Consider the following 23,089-nt stretch of genomic DNA (forward strand, 5'->3'; position numbering starts at 1 on the left):
AAAAAAAAAGGTAAAACTATTTGTACCATTTAAAAAAAAATGGATATTTGATGGCTGCCGTGAGCGGTATGGGCCCAGTTGGGTTCTACTTTATAGTATGCTCTTTTTACCCAATGGGGTTTAGGCCTAAAGTCAGACTTGAGTTCATGTAGAGGCATGTGTCAGCTGTGATAACTATTGGAGAGACTTAGACTAATTAAGTTCACTGACAGATCATTTGGGGAGGGGTGAGGCACGGAGGGCAATCGTGGATGCCAGGGACAATGTGGGAGGAGGATGGGTCATAACAGAGGGAGGGGGATGGGGAATCTAGGATGGTAAAACAAAAGGCAAGGTATGCAGGACACAGGAATTGGGAAATTATTTGCTGAGAACATATATGTTGACGTGCTTGATTGAGCCAATGCACAGTGTATTTTGGATGGAAAATTCATTTGTGTGTTGTGATGGGAAAAAAATTATAATAAAAAATAAACTATAAAAAAAATTTAAAAAAAGAGAGAAGAGGATAGAGAAAGATAGCAAGTGAACAATAGAGAGGATGTTAGTGAGAAACAGATATGGTTTATTATCTGTTGATGATGACGTGTATAGTATTCTCAACTGGACTGGTCTGGGAAGTATTTCATGATGGGTGAAGTCTTTTAACAAGCAAAATGAGAAATAGTGATTGACTGTTTTAAAAAATTATAATAATAATAATTATTGGGAAATGCATGGAAAAGACATTGAATGATAAAGCGGGGAGATTGATGTCTCTGTATTGACTGACATGCATGGCATTCCCTTTTGAAAAAGCAATGGAAGTCAATGTAAAGTTATATGTAATCCAATGTAATATAAAGAAGATTATGATGATAATATAAATTAAAAAAAAAGAAAAAAAACTTTAGTTATTATAATTTCAGGAGGCTTTGTAACATTATAATTTCAAAATTCAGTCAAAGTTTAATGAGAACTGTGAATCCTAGTAAGATTATCCATTCCATTCTCAATTAGATACTCCCTTGTCATCACATTATTTAAAGAAAAAACAAAATGATTAGTGCTTCAGGTAATTACTACAAAAAACAGAAATTCTTTCTCAAGGTCACTTTTCTTAAAGACATTATTGAACAACTGAAGGCGGAAAAGAAACAGAAGAAAAAAAAACTGAGCACTACTCTAAACTTCTCATCTCAAAGACAACTATTTGTGAATTGAAAGTATAGGGTGAGAGTTCCATGATCCCCAATAGCTATGGTCAATGCCCCTTTCCAGCATGAAGCAGTTACAGAAGACAGACCATCCACCTTTAGCTCCCCAAAAAGATTTATGGGGATCAGGCCTCTCAGGGGGGAAATGAGGCAGGAGAAAGCTAGCAAATGTAAGAGGATAAGGGAACTGGAATATCTGCCCATGTGGCTAGATAGTGAAAAACAACCAAAGTAGAAAGTTCCCTGTCCAATGTAATGTAGGCAGATTAGTGGGAGATGTCTAATTGATAAAGCCACATTTAATATAGCCAATGAGATGAATCAGTGTGCCCAGCTACATTTGATACTCCAATAAGATGAAAACAATCAGTGGACTCAGGCAATGATCAAACCACATGACCTAGGTTAAAAATAATAAATCTGGGACCAGCAGATGGTATAATGGTTACATAACTGGATTCCCACGTAGTCGACCATGGTTTGAGTCCCAGACCTGGTGGCTTAAAACTTACTCCAGGCACATGTGCATACATGCCCAAGATCCCAAGAGGAGAATGGAGAAGGGACTGCACTAAAAAATAATAATAAAATGTACTCTTAAAATGAGTGATTACAAAGTACGACAATTATTTCCCAAATTCTTTTTTTTCTTCCTGAGAGGTTTTTTTTGCCTTAGGGGACATGTGCTCGCAGGAGAGAGAGACAGACAGGCACAGAGGGAAAGTGAGAAATCAGCCCCCAAGGGGAACGGTCAACCTGCAATCCCTTCTCCTGGTATCTTGGGCAAACACACACACACACACACACACACACACACACACACACACACACACCTGGCATGATTTTCAAGCAACCGGGTCCAGGACTCGAACTGTAGACGGCCACATGAGAGTCCAGCAATGTAACCATTATGCCATCTGCTGGCCTCTCCACTTTTCCCAAAATCTTCTTTTTAAAAAATATTTATTTATTTGATTTTATTTGTTATTATCTTTTTTTTTTTTTTAATTTGACCAGAGAAAGAAAGAGAGAGAGGGCCCAGCAGTTAGCATAATGGCTATGTCGCTGGACTCCCACGTAGTTGACCATGGTTCAAGCCCTGAACCCGGTGGCTTAACTCACACCGGGCACGTGTGCGTGTGTGCCCAAGATCCCGAGTGGAGAATGGAGGAGAAGGGATTACAGCATGGCCATCCCCCCTCGGGGGTGATTTCTTGCTTTCTATCTCTCTGTCTCTCTCTGTCTGTCTGGTGAGCGCACGCACGCTATAGCAAAAACCTCTTCAAAAAAAAAAAAAAAAAAAAAAGAAAGAGAAAGAGAGAGAAAAAAAAGGGAAAGTAAGAAAGCAAGCTGCCAGGTCCATAACTTGAACTGCAGTCAGCCATTTGGGAGTCCAGCGCCCTTAACCAACATGCCACCTGCTGGTTCCACTTTTCCCAAATTCTTAATTGCTCAATATGCAAACACCTAAGGAAGAACTTAACAGAATAGCACGAATGTCTTGAGAAAACATTTTACTCTTGGGCTACTTTTCAATGAGCTACCAGTGAAATCATAGTTTAGCAGGTTTTCTAGGAGTCCTACACTAAAAGGTTACTTGGTTCTGATTTCTTATGATTTCATTTTTTTAATGGTTTCTTTTTAAAATTTCTTTACTAATGGTTTCATTTTTCTGCCTTAATGTCCTGTAGGTCTCACTGTCACTGAACAAGTCATCTTTATGCAGTATTCTGAACACATACATGAGAAGTTAATGTTTGTTTGCACAGCTCTGCTTAATATAATGGTGAGTTTAGTTTATCAACATTGATGATGCCACTAGAAATGTACAGTTACTGTACTACACTGACCATTACATTATACAAGGCAGTTCTATCTTAAACAAGTGGTGGTTAATCAATTAAATGTATAGATAGCATTTGCCTTCCATTATTCTCCCATTACATTCCAAGAGAAGGGAGACTAAGTCTTGTATTTAAAGTTGAAAAAGAATTTCAAGTTTGTAGATTATATTATGACAGGCAATTACTCAACCAGATCCTTTTACTTTCAGAGAGAGATTTTTGCTACGGGGCATGTGCACTCACCGGAGTGACACAGAGAGACAGAGAGCGAGAAATCATCCCACAGGGTGACTGGCCATGCGGCAATCCCTTCTCCATTCTCCTATCAGGATTTTGGACACCCATACACATGGCATGAGCTTTACGTTGTTGGATATGGGACTTGAACTGCAGTTGTCCACATGGGAGTCTAGCAACGTAACCATTACACATCTGCTGATCCACAGATATATTTTTAAGACTAAGACAAGCAGGGCCAGCAGGTGATGTGATGGTTTAAGGTGCTGGACTCCCAAATGGCCAACAGCAGTTCAAGTCCTGAACCTGGTGGCTTGCTTTCTCACATTCCCTCTGTCTCTCTCTGATCAAACTGGAAAACATTAATAATAATAATACTAAATAATAATAAATAAAGTTAAATAAAATAATCCTTTTTAAAAAAAGACAAAGATGAGTAATATCTAGAAAAGCATTTATCATTTACATGACAAAGATTAAACAACAGACATGAATGTAATATAAATAAGAAACAACCAAAATCTACTTTAACAACATACTGAATTTTTACGGAAGAAATTTTCTTATAACAGTTTTCTGTATGTAAATTTGATCAAAGAAAACAAAACATTTATCATATTCAATGTAAGCACTGGCTTTATCCATTCAATAAAAGATCAGTGAACAAAAATTTGACCGCATTAAACATTTTCACTGCCAAAGTGAAATTTTCCATTGCATTTTTTCTAATGACTCTAAAGTGACTAAAATTACTCCTTAGGAGTAAAATACATACAATTGGCATTCTCAATTCAAACTGCTGAAACTTACTTGATAATTTATAGTTTACTAGTTCTTAACTCTTTCCTATTCCAACACAACTCTTTCCTATTCCTATTTCCAATAAATATAGCACACAACCAATGGCTTATTAATGCGAAAATTCTCAGCCATTCATACCTGAAAAGGAGTGGTAATTAGGTAGGTATCAGAACTGGGGAAGGCCATTGTATATTTTAAAGTCTTCTAAGGAAATAAAGCCAAGTAAGTCCTTCTCCCTATCAGTAGTTTATTGCATTGGCTAGTGAAGAAAGAAAATGAGGCAATGCTTATATTTTTTTTCTCCTGTGTAAGTTTTTCCTAATTTAAATAGTATGAAAAACAAGAAAAAAAATGGCACTATCTCTCAGGTTTGGCAAAGGATTAAGGTATCTGAAATCAAATGATATAACTATCTCAGTCCTGTGGATGCACAAAGCTAAGGTAACCTAGCACAATGGTTAATAACAGACTTGAGTCATACTACAGAACAGCCTGGATTCAAATCTAAACTCTATCACTAACTAGCTGTGTGAGCTTGGGCACTTTGCTTTGTTGCTGGACTCCCATGTGGTAGACCACAGCTCGAGTCCTGGACCTAGTGGCTAGGATTCATGCCAGGTGTGTGTGCATGTGTGCCCAAGATCCCATGAGGAGAATGAAGGAGAGGGTATTGTGGCATGGCCATCCCACCAGGGGGTGATTTCTCTCTTTCTTTCTCTTTTAAAAAAAATAATAATAAAGGGTCTTGACTTTTCTGACAACCCAATACATCTTATAGTAAAAGAGCTAGCTAGTATCAGTAAAGAACTTAAAATAGTGCTTACTAGGTATCAGGCAGTATTCTAAGTTTTGGTTAAAGAAATAAATAAGTTAGAAACCAGAAAGGAACATGAGGCCTGAAAGTGCTAGGTTGAGTCATGTGGAGTTAGAGTTAACAGCTTCAGTAGATGAACACAAGCAGTGTGGTTGAGAATAAAGTAGGTGACTTGGGGAAAGGGACTACATATGGCAAAGAGGAAAAGGAAACAGGCTATCAGGGCTGTCCACAGCTACCCCACGTAATGGACTGAATTAATGACAGCAGTGAGGGAGCAAACCCTAGGATGGAGAGGAGCAACTGCTGCTAGCAGAACAGATACAATCATAAAATTCACTAAGTAAAAAGATGAGGGAATTTAAATTGCCTTGTTATAACTAAATAAAGCTCTCAATAGTGAGTGTTTCATATTGTGTGTGTGTGCACGTGTATGCACATGTGTGCGTGTATGCACATGTATGCATGTGTGATTAGACAAATTTACATATACAAATAACTTTAAAACTCATGAGATGTCTTGGGCCAGTCCCACAACCTAGCAGTTAAGTGCTGTGTATAAACAGCCTGTGTATAAATATCCCACATGGTCCACCACAGTCTAATACCAGAACTGGAAGCTTCAAAAACATGCTGGGCACAAGTCCAAGTATGCCTAAAAATCCTGATAGGATGGAGAAATGAAAGAAAAAGAATGTGGCATGACCATGCTCCACTGAAGGGAGAGATCTCTCTCTCTTGCTCCTTCTCTCTGGGAAGTGCATGCATCCACTGGCAATTTTTTTTTTTAAGTTAAAGTTTGGAAAATCAGATATCTCAATGAACTGTCAGTAATCTTTATAATTCATCCGAGTGCTGGACCTAGTGGCTAGGATTCATGCCAGGTGTGTGTGCATGTGTGCCCAAGATCCCATGAGGAGAATGAAGGAGAGGGTATTGTGGCATGGCCATCCCACCAGGGGGTGATTTCTCTCTTTCTTTCTCTTTTAAAAAAAATAATAATAAAGGGTCTTGACTTTTCTGACAACCCAATACATCTTATAGTAAAAGAGCTAGCTAGTATCAGTAAAGAACTTAAAATAGTGCTTACTAGGTATCAGGCAGTATTCTAAGTTTTGGTTAAAGAAATAAATAAGTTAGAAACCAGAAAGGAACATGAGGCCTGAAAGTGCTAGGTTGAGTCATGTGGAGTTAGAGTTAACAGCTTCAGTAGATGAACACAAGCAGTGTGGTTGAGAATAAAGTAGGTGACTTGGGGAAAGGGACTACATATGGCAAAGAGGAAAAGGAAACAGGCTATCAGGGCTGTCCACAGCTACCCCACGTAATGGACTGAATTAATGACAGCAGTGAGGGAGCAAACCCTAGGATGGAGAGGAGCAACTGCTGCTAGCAGAACAGATACAATCATAAAATTCACTAAGTAAAAAGATGAGGGAATTTAAATTGCCTTGTTATAACTAAATAAAGCTCTCAATAGTGAGTGTTTCATATTGTGTGTGTGTGCACGTGTATGCACATGTGTGCGTGTATGCACATGTATGCATGTGTGATTAGACAAATTTACATATACAAATAACTTTAAAACTCATGAGATGTCTTGGGCCAGTCCCACAACCTAGCAGTTAAGTGCTGTGTATAAACAGCCTGTGTATAAATATCCCACATGGTCCACCACAGTCTAATACCAGAACTGGAAGCTTCAAAAACATGCTGGGCACAAGTCCAAGTATGCCTAAAAATCCTGATAGGATGGAGAAATGAAAGAAAAAGAATGTGGCATGACCATGCTCCACTGAAGGGAGAGATCTCTCTCTCTTGCTCCTTCTCTCTGGGAAGTGCATGCATCCACTGGCAATTTTTTTTTTTAAGTTAAAGTTTGGAAAATCAGATATCTCAATGAACTGTCAGTAATCTTTATAATTCATCTAATTTTCTAAAAATTATCATAAATCTTTGCAAAAATTAAGAGAAAAGGTATAGCAGGATTGGTTACAATGAGCATTTGATAGTTCAGGTATTTATTAATTGGCTATAGGTTAAAGAATAAACACAATTTACTAAACAGGATTCAACTTGTTATAAACTATAAATTAAAAAGTGGGGATAATGACTATCAAAGACCCTCTGCCCAGACTTCACTCTCCTACCCCCTAGATCTAGCCAGGGGTCAGAGAATTCAAGGGAACTCATGGAAATGTCAGCTAAAGAATTTAAAATATTCATAGTGACAAATCTTACAGAGATGCAAGAGAAGAGAGAAAACGAACCCCAGAAGATGAAGGAGAAAAGAGCCATCAAATTCCAGGAGGTGAGGAAATTCTTGCATGATCTGAAAGAGGAGATACACATCATAAAAAAATAATCAAACAGAATTGGTAGAGATGAAGGCTGTTAACAGAGAAAATCAAAACTCCCCCTGAAAATATCAGAAGCAGATTAGATCATGCAGAAGACTGAATCTCAGATGTAGAAGACAGAACCTCTGACCTAAAAAAATTCACCAGGAAGACTGAGAAAATAACCCCCCAAAATAAGAATAACATACAAGTAATACTAGATACCACTAAATGCCCAAATGTCTGGATCGTCAGTATCCCAGAAGGTGAAGAAACTAGTAAGAGCATTGATAATCTATTCCATGAAATCTTGGAAGAAAATTTTCCAAACCTAGAGAGGCACTCGAATATCCAGACCCAAGAAATACAAAGGACCCCCATATAGAATCAACCTAAGAATATCTTCCCCCAGGCATATCATAGCCAGACTGACCAAAACCACAAAGACAAGATACTAAATTAAGCAAGAGAGAATCATTGAGTTACATTCAAAAGATATCCCATCAGGCTAACGTTGGACCTCTCATCAGAAACAATGTGAACAAGGAAAGAATAAGAAAATATATTCAAAGTGTTAAGTGAAAATCAATCTCAACCAAGAATACTATACCCTGCAAGATTATCCTTCATATGGGAAAACAAAAAGACAAAAACATTGTGAGATAAACAAAACCTGAAAGAATTTACCAACATCAGACCAGCACTCTAAGAAGTGCTGAAGGGAGTGCTATACCAAGAAGACTAATGTTGGACACACAGAAATAAGAGTACAAAAACTACCAAGAAAATGGCCAGCCTAATGTTAGAGTCTGGAGTTGAATGTTAACGTCCAGAATTTAAATGGAAAGATCAGACCACAGTAACACTCCAAATTCGATAGAAGAGAGATTAATTGCAAGAGTCTGAACTAGTGAAACAGAATTTTTTTTGACTTTAGACTAACACATTATTGATTTTCTTCAATGCTTTGATTTTCATATTTAAGGATTTTTGTCTTCTCTTGAACTGTTGATAGGTTTATCTACCTACTATTTGAACTGAATCCTAATCTTCTTCCTGGCTTTAAGTTTTAACCAAATTTCTCTTAACATTTTTTTATTTTGATCTATTAAAGCAAAAACTATTTTTCTTGAAATAAAAAAAATGAATTAAAAAAATTCAAAGGTGGGATCAGAACATGGATCTCAACTTTGCTTTCACTTCTATACTAGTCCAAACTACTAGAAAAGCAGTTTTCCCTTACCAACTACCCATCTGAAATAGCATCAGAAACAATGACATGCTTTCACTATGCATAAAACCTCTGCTTAGTAAAAACTCCTGAATTCTATGTAATAGCAGGTGTAAAAAGGTGAAATACTGGGAAACTGCCAAATGAAAACCTGCCTCTTTTTTTTCTTTGCCTCTTTATTTTCTTTTAAACAGGGTCTTGCCATGTCAGGACCCTCCTGCCCCTTCTTTGTAAGTACCTGGGACCACAGGCATGGACATCCACACCTGACTTTCAGGGTGGGCAGGAATTAAACAGCCTGCTGTGCAGCAGCATCTACCAGCACAAGCTATCACAGCTGGTCCTAAAGACCTGTTCTTCACATTAAGAAGAAGAAGCCAGGCAGAAGGTGGAGTTCACAGAAACGCAAACTAAATTTACAAGCACAGACCACCGGCACTAGCCTCTTTTGAGAGGAAGTACTAAAATAAGCCATTGAAGCACTTTTCTACTGAAACGCAAACTCTCAATATCTGTCTAAACTTTATTTTAATGACTGTAATTTTTGAAGCATAAAAACAAAGACACATAGATGTTTTATTGAAATTCTATAAAATATCATGTCCCCTATGTTCTAGAAGACTTTCATTATATTTTCTCATTCGACTTGAATAATATGGCCAAAAGATTCCTCTCTCTGCTACAATTACCTGTCTTAAGACACTAACAATTTTTGCAAAGGCTGGAAGCTGGCAGTCTTCTTACCCAAGAAAATGCCTGACTTAAAATATTCGTAGAATCATTCTCAGTCCTTCTGAGAAATCACCTTGTATCTAAGAATATGTACTTGTATATATACAAGTATATCCTCAGATACTTCAGCAATCAGTATTTATTAAGGGAGACAAATTCCAAATAGACTAGATACTGTAAAACAGGAGTACTCAATGTACTTGGTTAGGGATAACGGAAATCTTCAAAACAGCTACAATGTTTTTTCTTCTGTCATATGCATCTTAGGAAAACCATAAGATGGTGTGGTGATTAAGGTGCTGGACCCCCACAAGGCCAACTGCAGTCTGAGTCCTGGACTTGGTGGCTTGCTTGCTAACATCCCCTCTCTTTCTCTCTGACTCTGGTGAATGTATGTACCTTATGGCAAATTAAATTAATAATAAATAAATAAATAAATAAAATTAGATAATTCTTTGCAAAAAAAAAAAAAAACAAGGAGAATATGAAATAGCTAGAATTGAAGAAATATTCCATTCAGAAGAGTTCACTGGCATCTGTCCCCTTTTATCTCTTTCCAGGAACCTCTTACCTTTTCAAGGACTTGGATTAAATTCCACTCACTATTTGCAGCCAATTCCTCCACCCCAATCCAGCCATCACACTCACTGCACACGCATTCACACACACACACCTCCTCTTCCCACCAGTAGATCTCAAGAAACTAGGGAAAATTAAAGGTAGTACATTCACTCATAAAAAGTAAGTCCCACTATGGAAAGATTTCTTACCAAGAACTGCATAGTAGCGTCAGTGGGTCAAATCCAGAAAGTAGGAGATATGGCAACCATTCCTTATATTTTGCTTGTGCTTTAACTGCATAACTTATAAATTCAGATGTATGGCTCCATGCTGTCAATTCACAACCTTTCTTCAAAAAGTGGCGAAATACTGAAAACTTCTCATATTTTAGGCAGTATGCCAAATGAAGTTCATTTAATTGGGCTCCATACTTCAAAAGAATATTCACAATTCCAAAGAACTCACAGCTTCATCCGAAAAAAAAAAAAAAAAAGTATGAAGTTAGATTTCTTCATAAAAAAATAAACCTTACAAAGTGTTAGTAATAGTCAAATCTGGAGAATAAGAATGGCAGATGAGAGTGCCAAGAAGTGACATGACAGTAATACAACTGGATCCACATGGGAAAGGTCCTGAGTTTGCATCCCAGATCTCCCTGAGCATAAGAGACTGGTGTAGCATGTCCATGTTCCAAGCCAGGGAGGACTATAGCATAAAGAACCTATTGAAGGTGTCTGTCTCTCTGTATATCTCCGCCTTTCTCTGCCTCTCTCTCATGAAAGAAAGAAATAAACTTAAAAAAAAAAAGAGAATGGCAAATTAATCCCATAGCTGGTTAAGGGAACCAGATCACACACAGCCAACTGCAGTCTGAGTCCCACCCCAGAGGCTTGAAAAATATGCAGGGCACATGTGTCTATTTGCCCCAAATCCCAAGACAGAGAAATGGGAAAAAGAGTTGGCATTATGATCTGGCCTCACTGGGGGGTTCTTTCTCCTTCTCTCTGTCTCTCCCTGGCATGTACACATACCCTGTGGCAATTTAAAAAAAAAAAAAAAGAATGTAGATGAAATAGTGGATAGTCTTTATACTTCTAGTGGATTGAAGTTAGGGAACAGACGATGGGAAATTGTGTGGTTTTAAATTTTCAACTGCAAATAGATACTATTTATAACTTAAAACATTCATTTTAAATGAATATATAAATTTTTTTGGAACCAGCAGATGGAGTAATAGTTATATCAGTGGACTCCCACATGGTTGACTAGTTCAAGTCCCAGACCTGGTGGCTTAAACCTCAAGCCAGATGCATGTGCATACATGCCCAAGATCTCAAGAGGAGAATGGGCAAAAAGGAACTGTAGCATGGCCATCCATCCTGGGAGGTGATTTCCTACTTCCTATCTCTCTGTCTCTCCAGCAAGCACATGTGCCTTATAGCAAAATCTGTGTCTTTTTTTAAGAATGATTTTTGTTTAACTTTATTTATTTATTTATTTTATTTGACCAGAAAGGGACAGAGTGAGAGAGAGAGAGAAGGCAGGAAAGCAGGCTGGCAGGTCCGGGACTCGAACCGCGGTCGACCATGTGGGAGTCCAGAGCCCTTAACCATCATGCCACCTGCCAGCCCCAGCAAAAATCTGTCTCTTAAAAAATAAATAAAGAGATAATTTTTGAAGAATTATTTTATTTATTATTGTTATTTTTTAATTTGACCTGAGAGAGACAGAGAGAAAAAAGAGAAAACTAATTGACAAAATGTACTGGGCTGTCAGGAAAGTTATGTCATATTTTTGTTTTTCTATGCAAAAATACATCAGGACTTTCCAGGCAACTCAATATTAAAAGAGATGTAATTACAAATGTATAAGGACCACAGACTCTAGAGTCAGCCTTCCTAGCTACTTACTAGCTAAGCATCTCTGAGCAAGTTACTTAATTTTATGGCACACTGAATGAGCACTATGCAAATATTAGTAAAATAAAATAAAATGCAAAGTAAAATATCATGTAAATCAGGCCAGCCCATGGTCTGGTGGTTATGAAAATTGGATCAGACGTGGCTGCCCACTTGGTTCAAGTCCCAGCCCCAGTGGTTTGAAAACATACTAGCAGCCTATGCATGTCCTGAAAGGAGGGAGAATGGAGGAGAAGGGACTGCAACATGACCATTCCTTATGGGGAGTGCTTTCTCCCTTTCCCTTTCCCTCTCTCTCTCTCTCTAGAAAGTGCATGTGCATTTAGCAATTTTCTTGTCACAGAAATCAAAATAAAACATAATAAAATATATTTAAAATATATTTATTGGGCCAGCTCTGTGGCATGGTGGTTAACGGAGCTGGATACCACATGGCCAACTGCACAATTTCAGTACCAATGACTTGAAAAACACACTGACTAAATGCACATATGTGCCCAAAATCCCAACAGGATGGAGAAATACAGGGGAAGGAATTGTGGCATGACCATGCCCCATTGAGGGTGCTTTCTCCCTCTCCCTCTCTCTTTGTCTCTCTCTGGTGTATGCACAGACCCTATGAAAAAAGTTTTAAATGGATTATTTTATTTAAAACAAATTAAAAAGTTTACATCATAGTCACCTGAGACCAAGGACTTCAAAGATGTGTATAAATCTGAAATCAATGTTTTAAGCAGTTAAAACACTATATACACGTAAGTAAAACGTCATCTAAGCCATGAATATCTTTATAAAGCTATTTCATTTATTTTCCAATTTATGGGAAAAAATAAATAGTATTCTTGTTACTAATCCTTAGCACAGCAGTTACAGAAGAAAAACCTATTAATTTCATAATTTCTTCATAAAAATGAATTAACTATGTTTCCTGTCTACTATCTTTCTATTTGTTCTTGATGAGAACTCTACTTCCATTAATATCATTGTTCTTGAAAATGATTCTGGATGTAAGCAATTTTCCCTCTGGTTGCTTTCAGATATACTAAAACTGAAAAAAAAAAATGTTGCCTGCAGTCTTGCACTGTAAGAAATGCTAAAGGAAATCTGCTGCACAAAGGGAGAAAAATGAAACTGCAGTGAGATTGTATATCATCTCCTCTTGCATGCCTCTGCACGCTCAGACTGAACTTCAAGAAATTAGGAAGAAATGTATAATTCATCAGATGATCAAAAACCACCACAGAGGCACAAGAAATATGAGAAACAAACAAACAAAAAATCTCTCCCAAAAGGGAAAAGAACAACTCCTCATGCACAGACTATACAATGGAAACTGAAAATGTCAGATAAAGAATTTAGAATATTCATAGCGACAAAGCTAACAGAGATGCAAGAGAAGAGAGACAATGAACTCCAGAAGATGCAGGAGAAGAGACTCAATGAGATCCAGAATGTACAAAAGTTCTTGCACAAATTGAAAGGAAATATACACCATAAAAAAGAATCAAACAGAACTGACAGAGGTGAAGACTATGATAAAGGAAATAAAATCTCTCTTAAAAGTATTAAAAGCAGGTTAGATCATGCAGAAGATCAATTCTCAGATGAAGAGAGAACCTCTGTCCTAGAAAAATTCACCAAAAAGATTGAGAAAATAACCCAACAAAATGAAAATAATATACGAGAAATATTAGATACCAATAAATATCAAAACATCTAGATAATCAGTATCCCAGAAGGTGAAGAAACTAATAAGGGCATTGATAATCTCTTCCATGAAATCCTGCAAGAAAACCTTCCAAACCTGGAGAGACATTCAAATATCCAGACCCAAGAAATATGAAGGATCCTTAATAGAATCAACCCAAGAAGATCTTCTCCAAGGCACATCATGCCCAGATTGACCAAAACCACAAAGAAAAGAATCTAAAATTGGCAGGAGAGAAAGTTCATTACTTATAAAGGATATTCTATCAGGCTAACAGCAGACCTCTCATGGAAACGATGTGAGCAAGGAAAGAATGGAAGTGTTGAGTAAAAAACAATTTCAACCAAGAATTCCATACATGGCAAGATTACTCTTCATTGGGAAGAAAAGACAAAAACATTCTCAGATAAACAAAACCTGAAAGAATTTACAAACACCAGTCCAGGTCTCCAAGAAGTTAAGAAAGGAGTGCTATACCAGGAAAACTAAAGACAGATACACAGAAATCAGAGTCCAAAGAACAACCAAGAAAATGGCAAACTTAATGGTAGAGACAAGTCCAGAGTTGAATGTTAACTGCCAGACTTTAAACAGAAAACTCCAACCAAACAGAAGAGAGAATAATTACATGAGATTAACCTGGTAAAATGGAATTTATGACTTTTGACTAAAACATGAGTGATTTTCTCCTATACTGTGTTTTCCAGATTTAAGGCTTTTTGTCTTCTCTTGAGTTGTTGATAGGTTCATCTACCTACTATTTAAATAGAATCCTAACCTTTTTCCTGGCTTTAAGTTTTAAGCAAATTTCTCTAATCATTTTGTGATTTTAATTTATTAAAGCTAAAACTGCTTATCTTGAAATTTAAAAATACATTTAAAAAATACCTATTTAAGGACCATAGTAAGCTATAGAACCTTGGCTAGATGCTACTCTGTAGTATGTTCATTCTACTCACAGAGTTTTATGCCTAAAGTCAGACATATGTTCACATGCATGTATATATATCAGCTAAACTTCCTATTGAAAGCATTTTATTAAAATTCTGTGTACATCAATAAAATGTGAAAAAAAAAAGAGGTATGGAAAGCAACAGCAGATATCACAGACAGTGTGGGAGGAGAATGAGAAATGGCAAGGTGACATTAACAGAAAGAAAGATAAAAACCATATTATCATTTCAATTGATGTGGAGAAAGCATTTGATAAAATACAACATCCTTTTATAATTAAGATCCTCAATAAGATTGGGTACTAGGCAAGGCTGCCCACTTTCTCCACTGCTCTTTAATATAGTACTGGAAGTCTTAGCTAATGCAATGAGAGAAGAGAACAATATAAAAGGCATTCGGATAGGCAAAGAAGAGTTGAAAATATCTTTATTCGCAGATGACATGATGGTATACTTAGAAGACCCAAAAGTCTCCATGAAAAAAAACTCCTAGAAGTAATAAGTGAATACAGTAAAGTGGCAGGATACAAAATCAATATCCAAAAATCTATAGCATTTCTATATATGAACAATAAGTTGAACGAAGTAGAGCTGAAGTTCTACCATAGCCACAAGATGTATAAGATACCTAGGGATAAACCTAACTAAGACAGTCAAAGACCTTTATAAAGAAAACTATGAAAATCTTAAAAAAGAGATTGAAAGTGACATAAAAAAGTGGAAGGACATCCCATGCTTCTGGATTAGAAGAATTAACATAATCAAAATGGCAATTCTACCCAAATTAATCTACATGTTTAATGCAATTCCAAAAAGGATATCAGTCAATCCATTGGGAAAAGGAAAACCTCTTCAGTAAACGGTGCTGGAAAAACTGGGTATCCACCTGCAGAAAGATTAAACTGACCCCCCCCCTTCTTTCACCATTATCAAAAATCAACTGAAAATGAATGAAAGATCTGAACTTAAGACCTCATCAGACTAAGAAGTTTCTGCACAGCAAAGGACACAGTAACAAGTGTGAACTGACAACCTTTGGAATGGGAAAATATTTTTGTTAAATATGCCTCAGACAAGGGACTGATAACCAGAATACACAAGGAACTCAAGTGCCTTATGTGGAAAAAAAAATGATTAACCCAATTAAAAGATGGGAAAATGAGCTGAACAAAAATCTCTCAAAGGAAGACATACAAACAGCCAAAAAGCTGAGGAATGCTCAACATTCCTCACTGTAAGGGAGATGCAGATAAAAACCACAATGAGATACCACCTAACCCCTGTCAGAATGGCAAAGATTAAGAATATAAAAAGTGATAAGTGTTGGCAGGGATGTGGTGAAAAGGGAACCCTCTTACACTGTTGGTGGGAATGGAAACTGGTTCAGACACTGTGGAGAACAATATGGAGGTTCCTCAAAGATCTACAAATAGAACTACGATTTGATCCAGCATACCACTTCTGGGTATCTATCCAAAGGACAAGAAAATGCTCAGTCAGAAAAGTGCTTGCACATCAATGTTTATTGCAGCATTATTCACAATTGCCAAGACATGGAACCAACCTAAATGTCCACAAACTGATGAATGGATTGGAAAAGTGTGGTATATATACTCTAAGGAATACTACTCAGCCATAAAAAATAACAAGACCCTGGCATTTGATAGAAAGTGGTCAGATACGGAGGATCTATTGTTGAGTGAAGTAAGCCAGGCTTTGAAAGAAAGATATTGTATGTATCCACTTAATATATACCAACTATCCACACTCTATGGTAGAGGGCAAAATATTGGAGGACATAAAAGCAGTGAAAGTACTAAACGAGAATAAGACAGTGGGGAATGGGGGTGGGGGGAGGTAAAGAGAAGAAGATAGAGAAAGATACCAAGAGAACAAATAGAGGCAGGACGTCAGTGGGAAACAGATATGGCTTATTACCTGTTGATGATGACATGTATAGTATTCTCAACTGGACTGGTCTGAGAAGTATTTCATGATAGGTAAAGTCTTTACAAGCAAAATGAGAAATAGTGATTGACTGCTTAAAAATAATAATAATAATTAGAATAATAATAATAATGATTGGGAAAAACATTGAAAAGATATTGAGGGAACCAGCAGTTAGCGTAATGGCTATGTCGCTGGACTCCCACGTAGCCGACCACGGTTCACGTCCCAGACCCGGTGGTTTAAAACTCACGCCGGGTGCATGTGTGTGTGTGCCCAAGATCCCGAGAGGAGAATGGAGGAGAAGGGATTGCGGCGTGACCATCCCCCCTGGGGGGTGATTTCTCTCTTTCTGTCTCTATGTCTCTCTCTGTCTTGTCTGGCAAGCGTACGCGCCGTATAGCAAAAACCTCTCCAAAAAAAAAAGAAAAGAAAAGAAAAGATATTGAATGATGAAGTGGGGAGATTAATGTCTCTGTATTGACTGACATGCATGGCATTCCCTTTTGAAAAAGCAATGTAATACACTGTAAAGTTGTATGTAATCCAATATAATACAAAGAAGATTATGATGATAATAAAAATAAATTAATTAGTTTTTTAAAAAAAGAAATGGCAGAGTGTGAGAAGTAAGGCATCGAGGGGGAAAAATGCAAAATATATAAGAAACAAAAAAGGAAAAATTATTTGTTGATAACATATATAGTAATATTATTGATTAAGTCAATATACAGTGTATTTTGGATGAGAAATCTCATTTTGTATGCTATGATGATGTACACTGAATAAATGTAAAATAAATCTCTTTTTTTGGAGAAGTTTTTGCTATAGGGCGTGTATGCTCACCAGAGAGACAGAGAGAGACAGAGAGACAGAAATCATCCCCCAGGGGGGATGGCCACATCACAATCCCGTCTCCTCTATTCTCCTCTCGGCATCTTGGGCAGACACGCACATGTGTCCAGAGTGAGTTTAAGCTACCAGGTCTGGACTCGAACCACGGTCGACTGCATGGGAGTCCAGCGACATAGCCATTACACTAACTGCTGGTCCCTAAAACAAATAATTTTTTTAAAAATGCTAAGGGATATCCTTTTGACTGATGGCTCTAAACAGTTATCACCAATTTATTTCAAACTCTTTGACTCTAGTTAAATAGGTTCTCATTATTTTCCCTGCAGTTATTACTTGCTGATTCTGCTATAGAACAAACAAGTTACAAATGAATTGTTGAACATGTTCTAATAAGCATAGAGGAAAACCGCAAAAAGCTCAAGACAATGCCTCATTACAAATGTGATATACAATTCTTCAGAAGCCTAGCAATTTTCCAGGCGTATATGTTTATATGTGCAAGTCAGGGATTGGTTGAATTCTTCCCTCTCCATTTGAAACCATTTATAGCCTAGAGTATCTTAAAGATTTAGTCCAGAGGAAATACTTTTGCTACAAAATACCAATACATGTTTTTGACAGTTCTTAACGATAACCTATTAGATTAATGCAACCGAGGCGTATCTTAGCCATTTTCTGTTACAAAAAAAACCTACAAAACCAAGAAACTTTCTTATTAGAAAGTCAATAAAAAACCCAGACATATGGTTCTTGCTATGAAAAATTAAGGGCAAAGTTAAAAGACAAACTATCCATCTCTATAGTGTGTGAAATCATATGCACATGTAATTCCTTATAATATCAAACTTTACTGAGTATTTTATGTTACATGTGCTACATGCAAAACTTGCCATAATCATCACAACAATCATAAGAAGTCTAATATTTCCATTCCAGCTGCAAAAACTGAAGTTCAGGTTAGAGAGCTAGTAACTAGAAAGTGTGGGATAATAATATCAAAGAAAAATCTATTAATAGTAATGAATATGACACAGCAAATTTCTGAGATATCTCTCTATTCTGAAAACTGAAGATTTGTTAAGATAGTCAAATTGAAAGCATTATAAGGCTATACTTTTGTTTCTCAAAGTATGTTACACGGAACAAATTATTGATTATATATGGTCAATGGTTTTCTTCAACTTCCAGAGACTTTTCAGAAGTACCTTTAAAATTAATGCAGTGCATTCAATTATTAATCTGAAAAAAAGCACTATTAAATAGAATATAAAATGCCCCAAAAGTCTGTAAACATGGGAACAATGTGTAAAAATTACAATTTATTGTAAATAAATTCATCCTATACTTCTAGACTTTTCAAACCTTTGTAGATCTATTCCCCTCTTAGGAATTCACAAAGCACATCTCATTAAAAAAATTCTCAAACGCATTCAGAAAAAAAAAAATTATTTAACATAGACAAAACCTTTTATCTTATGTAGAATCTATTAACAATCCACAGAATTAGTTAGTAGTCTACAAAACATACTTTGAATAACCAGCTGTAAACTTCTTCCAATTACTCACTTGGCCTTGTATGAGAACAGGGAGCCTATGCTTCCAAAAGGCTTATGTAACTGTCTAGTGCTACAATATACACCCTCTTCCAACAAAATTACTATTTACATGGAAAATAATAAATACATAAAACAAAGATCAAAGATCTTCATCAGCATACCCTGAGCTTCTGGGAAAGTTACTAAAATTTAATACATGTGCATGCTCCAGAAATATAAGCAACTTCAGTGTTCTATATGACTTTGATTATTGTAAGACACTGAGCATGTAATAATAGTAATCTCTCATACTTAGATAACCTTCGGTTAACAAAAATCATATGAACATGGGTACATATTTCTTTTTAACATGTCAAGAAATTCTCAAGTCCTGATAGTGACTTTGGAAAACTCTCCAAAGCCTAAAATGCATTTACAATCCCAGGTACTTGGGAGGCCGAAGCAAGGGGATATGAGGACAGTGAGACCCTGTCTAAAACTACTCCCTCCCCCCATTCACACACACATATATGTACATATATACACACACAACCAAAAACCAATGTCTGGGCCTTCTTCAGGAGCGTGCATATATTTTTCTTTTATTTTTATACTATATGGCATGTGTGCTTGCCAGAGACAGAAAGAGAAAGAAATCACCTCCCGCGGGGGATGATGCAATTCCTTCTCCTCCATTCTCTCTTGGGATTTTGGGCTTGCATGCAAATAGGCCCAGTGTGTTTTTCGAGTCGGATTCGGGACTCCGACTATACAGTTGACCATCTGGGATCCAGCACACTAACCACCATGTCACCTCTGGCCCAGGGCTTATACATTTTCTACCACTTGCTCTCTGAAGTATAAAAATGTACAAAGCATAGTAAGAGGAAATTCAACATCAAACAAAATTTAAACAAATAGAAATAGGCAAACATCTTGAGTGTTTTACATTCAATTAGCTAACAAAATATTTAGTCAATTATTAAATTCTTAAAGGCCATATAGTATATTTTACTGAATGGCCTTCAGCCACTGGCCAAATACAAAATGAAGATATTAGGTTTTGTAAAATGTATCCACTTATAGATACTGATTGGAATGAACACAATGATTTCTGTGAAACAAATAATGATGATTAGAATCAATTAGAAAAACATAAAATCAGGACAGTTAAGCTATGATCTCCTTATAGTCATAAATAAAAAAACTATTATTTGTTCAAACACTCCTGAAATTTCTCAACTTCCCTCCTTCACCATCACAGTTGGAGAAATCATTTTATGTTTTTTTTTTTTCTCCTTTGAGTTGTTACTCATTGTGTCCTTGAAAAACTAGCTTCATGTCACCACAGCTGTTAACTTTTTAACCCCAGAGGACAAAGACTGTTTTTTGCTGTGGGACCTGTACAGTTACAGAAGAGACATCTTTCCATCATGCCTTGAAATGATGAGAAGAACTAAAGTCACTACTTCAAATGCAAACTCATCTTCTCCAAGGGATATTAACCAAAAATGTTCAGAACTCTGATCCTAAGCTAAAGAGTTAAATTTACTGAATAAAACAATGAAGAAAACTTAAAACCCAGAGCGACTATCTATATTTATTATGTTCATGACTTTTTTATATTATTATAAAAGCAGATAAAAATTTACTATTGCAGAACACAACAGACCTATAATGGAAGACAGACTACAAGTACTAAACTTATAAATTTCAGATAAACATCGAAAAACATACAAATGAGAAAGCACACATCTTTTACTGATTAACACCATAAGTCAGATAAGTGTTAATTAAATCTTTTATACAACGATCTTATTATACACCAAAATAACACTATTATATTAACACATTATTGCTAGAAGAATAAAATTTCAAAACTTACACCACTAAGTGGCAGAGGCCATAGAGTCAACACAGGTAGAGCCTAAAGAGCTGTCTCTCATGTCTAAGCAGGACTTGGGTGAGAAGAGCTGCAAGCAAGGCTACAGCTGCGAGCTCAGGCTTTCAACTGTGTTTGTTGTGCTGGTTTGTGCTGTTTTTGCTTTCAATCTCTCTGCTATGGTATCCTGTAAGGGTAAAATAACACCCCCAGCCTTACTGTAAGTTTTATAGTAAAACCAACTAATAATCCTGAAAGAATGTTGACCTCTAAGGTGGCGGCAAATGGGAATTATTTTGTGAGACTCACCCCACCTGCCTGGAAAATATCAATAAAGAATGCTGCATTCACTTCTCCTGCTAGGGACTACATAGATAGCATTAGAAAGGTTTGGGTTAATGGAAAACTACTAAATTGATGAAACGGCCTCGGTAGCTGGGAGGGGCTCAGGGGCTAATCCACAGGATATTGATGCCCCAGACAAAGGCCATGAGTCACCTTTGATCTCAGGACAAGGAAAAATTGCTGCTCCCCTGAGCCATAGCCATTGTATAGAACAGCACACAGAGGGTCACACGTACACAATAACCTTTAGGTCAGTCATTAAACTGCTTACAAGACCACATTCCTTTCCCATGTGGGCAATAGGCTCACCCCCTTAGCTGTAGATTACCTCAAGCTCTCCCCCTTAGTTGTAGATTACCCCAGAGATAATACAGATGTTCTACTTTAGTATACATTAATCATGTCTTTACTTAACCAGATAAGATTTCTCTCTAGGCCTCCGGCCTAGAGCTGAAATTATCAAGTGGGCCTGGGACTGAAGTTAGCAAGCTTGCTGAAAAAACTCTCATCCAGAAGGCCATTCCCAGTAATCAAGATCAAAGAAGAAAATATACCAGACGGATGGACTCCCTCACCCTGAGGACTGTGATTGACTTCACCTGATCAAACAGAACAGTGCATCATGTTTTATGATTATTGTTCCTATGCTTTGAATACCTTACTTTTTAGAGTAAAATCTTTTACTTCCCCCTCACCCCTCCTACTCCTATAAACATCCCTCAATAAAAATGTATGTTTCCTAGTCACAGACGCTGCAGTCGAGCTTGCTCTGACTGTAGTCGGCTGAGAACATGCTAAAGAGCATAGAGGTCTCTGCCTGATATCTTATCACCTGCATCGCCTTCCCTCAAGTCTCAACCCACCCTGGCTGGAGCAGGTCTCCCGCAACTAAGCTTATCTCACTATTTATTACCAAACTTCTGAAAATTAGAATATCAAAAATTCACTTTAGATAATAAAAATCTTCTAAGTTTCCTGGTACCATTCAGTGCTGTGACTGAAACTTGAGTTCTTAAGTGGAAAGTATAAAATCTGTACATTGTTTCATTAAGAAAAATTAAAAAAAAATAACACATAATAGTTCTTTTTAAATTAAAATTATATTCAGTTATCCTTACATAATAAATGGTCATTTTATGTAATTTAATTAATTTTAGGCATATGACTATAAGAGAATCTCAATAGTAAAAAATTAACTTTTTCAGCTTCAACTTTTTCCTCAAACACTGACCATTCTCTTACTATACTAAATCAAAACCTAGTAAGAAAAGGGAAATTTTCTTGATGGATAAAGCAAAGCTTTTTACAAGTCCCAAAATAATCAAATAATTTTCACATTACATGGACAATGACTGACAAACAAGCTAACAGTCAGACATTACCTAATATGTGTGTGTGAGTGAGCCATATAGACACTATTTCCGTGCCCCTCCATTCTTCTACCACACTCTTAAGTCTTTCAGGACTAGTCTTGAGCAGGAGTTTTACTTGAGTTAAATCTTACCTGGAGCAGCCGCCAATCAGATCCTACTAAGATAACAGCTCCAGCCACCTGACCTTAAGGATACTAGGAAGGCTACTGGCCTTTGATCTTGTAACCCCTGGAATATCCACACTTTCCTCCCAAGTCATTGTTTTTTTTTTTCGGGGGGGGCAGTGTTTGGAGTGTGTGCTCACCAGAAAGACAGACAGAGACAGAAAGCAAGAAATCACCCTCCATGGGGGGTGGCCACACCCACAAGTGCCAGCGTGAGTTTAAGCCACCAGGTCCAGGACTTGAACCGCAGTCGACTACATAGGAGTCCAGCGACATAGGCATTACACCATCTGCTGGTCTCTCTCCCAAGTCTGACTGTTCACTGAGCTCCCTACAAGTTGGAGCTTTCTGCAGAGGGTATGGGGCATAGCAGTGCAGTGTGGTGCAGCAGGGTGCATCGTGTGCAGTATGGTGCAGTACAGCAGGGTGTCAGGGAAGTGAAGCCTGCAGCTGCCCACTTATAATAATCTACCTCTTCTAATCCACAACTCCCATTTGTAAGTTACCCTCTGAGATTAATCTTTTATCAAATCTTCTATACAGGGACCAGCAGGTGGCGTGGTGGTTAAGGTGCTGGACACTCCCACATGGCCAACCATGGTTCAAGTCCTGAATCTGGTGGCTTGCTTTCTCACTTCTGCTCTCTCTCTTTC

General features: G+C 37.2%; 1 protein-coding gene and 1 long non-coding RNA gene across 7 annotated transcripts in view; one reads left to right on the forward strand and one right to left on the reverse strand.

Annotated features, from left to right (window-relative positions):
• LOC102490819 (uncharacterized) overlaps nucleotides 1-21,512 on the forward strand; it is a 30,596-nt gene extending 9,084 nt beyond the window's left edge. The window contains exons 2-3 of the long non-coding RNA XR_336075.2: nucleotides 2,888-2,982; nucleotides 21,318-21,512. This is a non-coding gene — a long non-coding RNA (uncharacterized LOC102490819). The remainder of the gene's footprint in view (nucleotides 1-2,887; nucleotides 2,983-21,317) is intronic.
• Nucleotides 1-23,089, reverse strand: part of ASB3 (ankyrin repeat and SOCS box containing 3) — a 113,114-nt gene that overhangs the window by 19,683 nt on the left and 70,342 nt on the right. For 5 of the 6 annotated variants that reach the window (XM_006159017.3, XM_006159016.3, XM_006159020.3 and 2 more), the window contains exon 8: nucleotides 9,965-10,222. The exons of the other annotated variant lie outside the window; for it this stretch is intronic. In XM_006159017.3, coding sequence (XP_006159079.1) covers nucleotides 9,965-10,222 — 258 coding nt within the window. The remainder of the gene's footprint in view (nucleotides 1-9,964; nucleotides 10,223-23,089) is intronic. 6 annotated transcript variants of the gene reach the window in all.

The sequence above is a fragment of the Tupaia chinensis genome, unplaced genomic scaffold, assembly GCF_000334495.1.
Source record: "Tupaia chinensis unplaced genomic scaffold, TupChi_1.0 Scaffold000622_1, whole genome shotgun sequence".
NCBI lineage: Eukaryota > Metazoa > Chordata > Mammalia > Scandentia > Tupaiidae > Tupaia > Tupaia belangeri.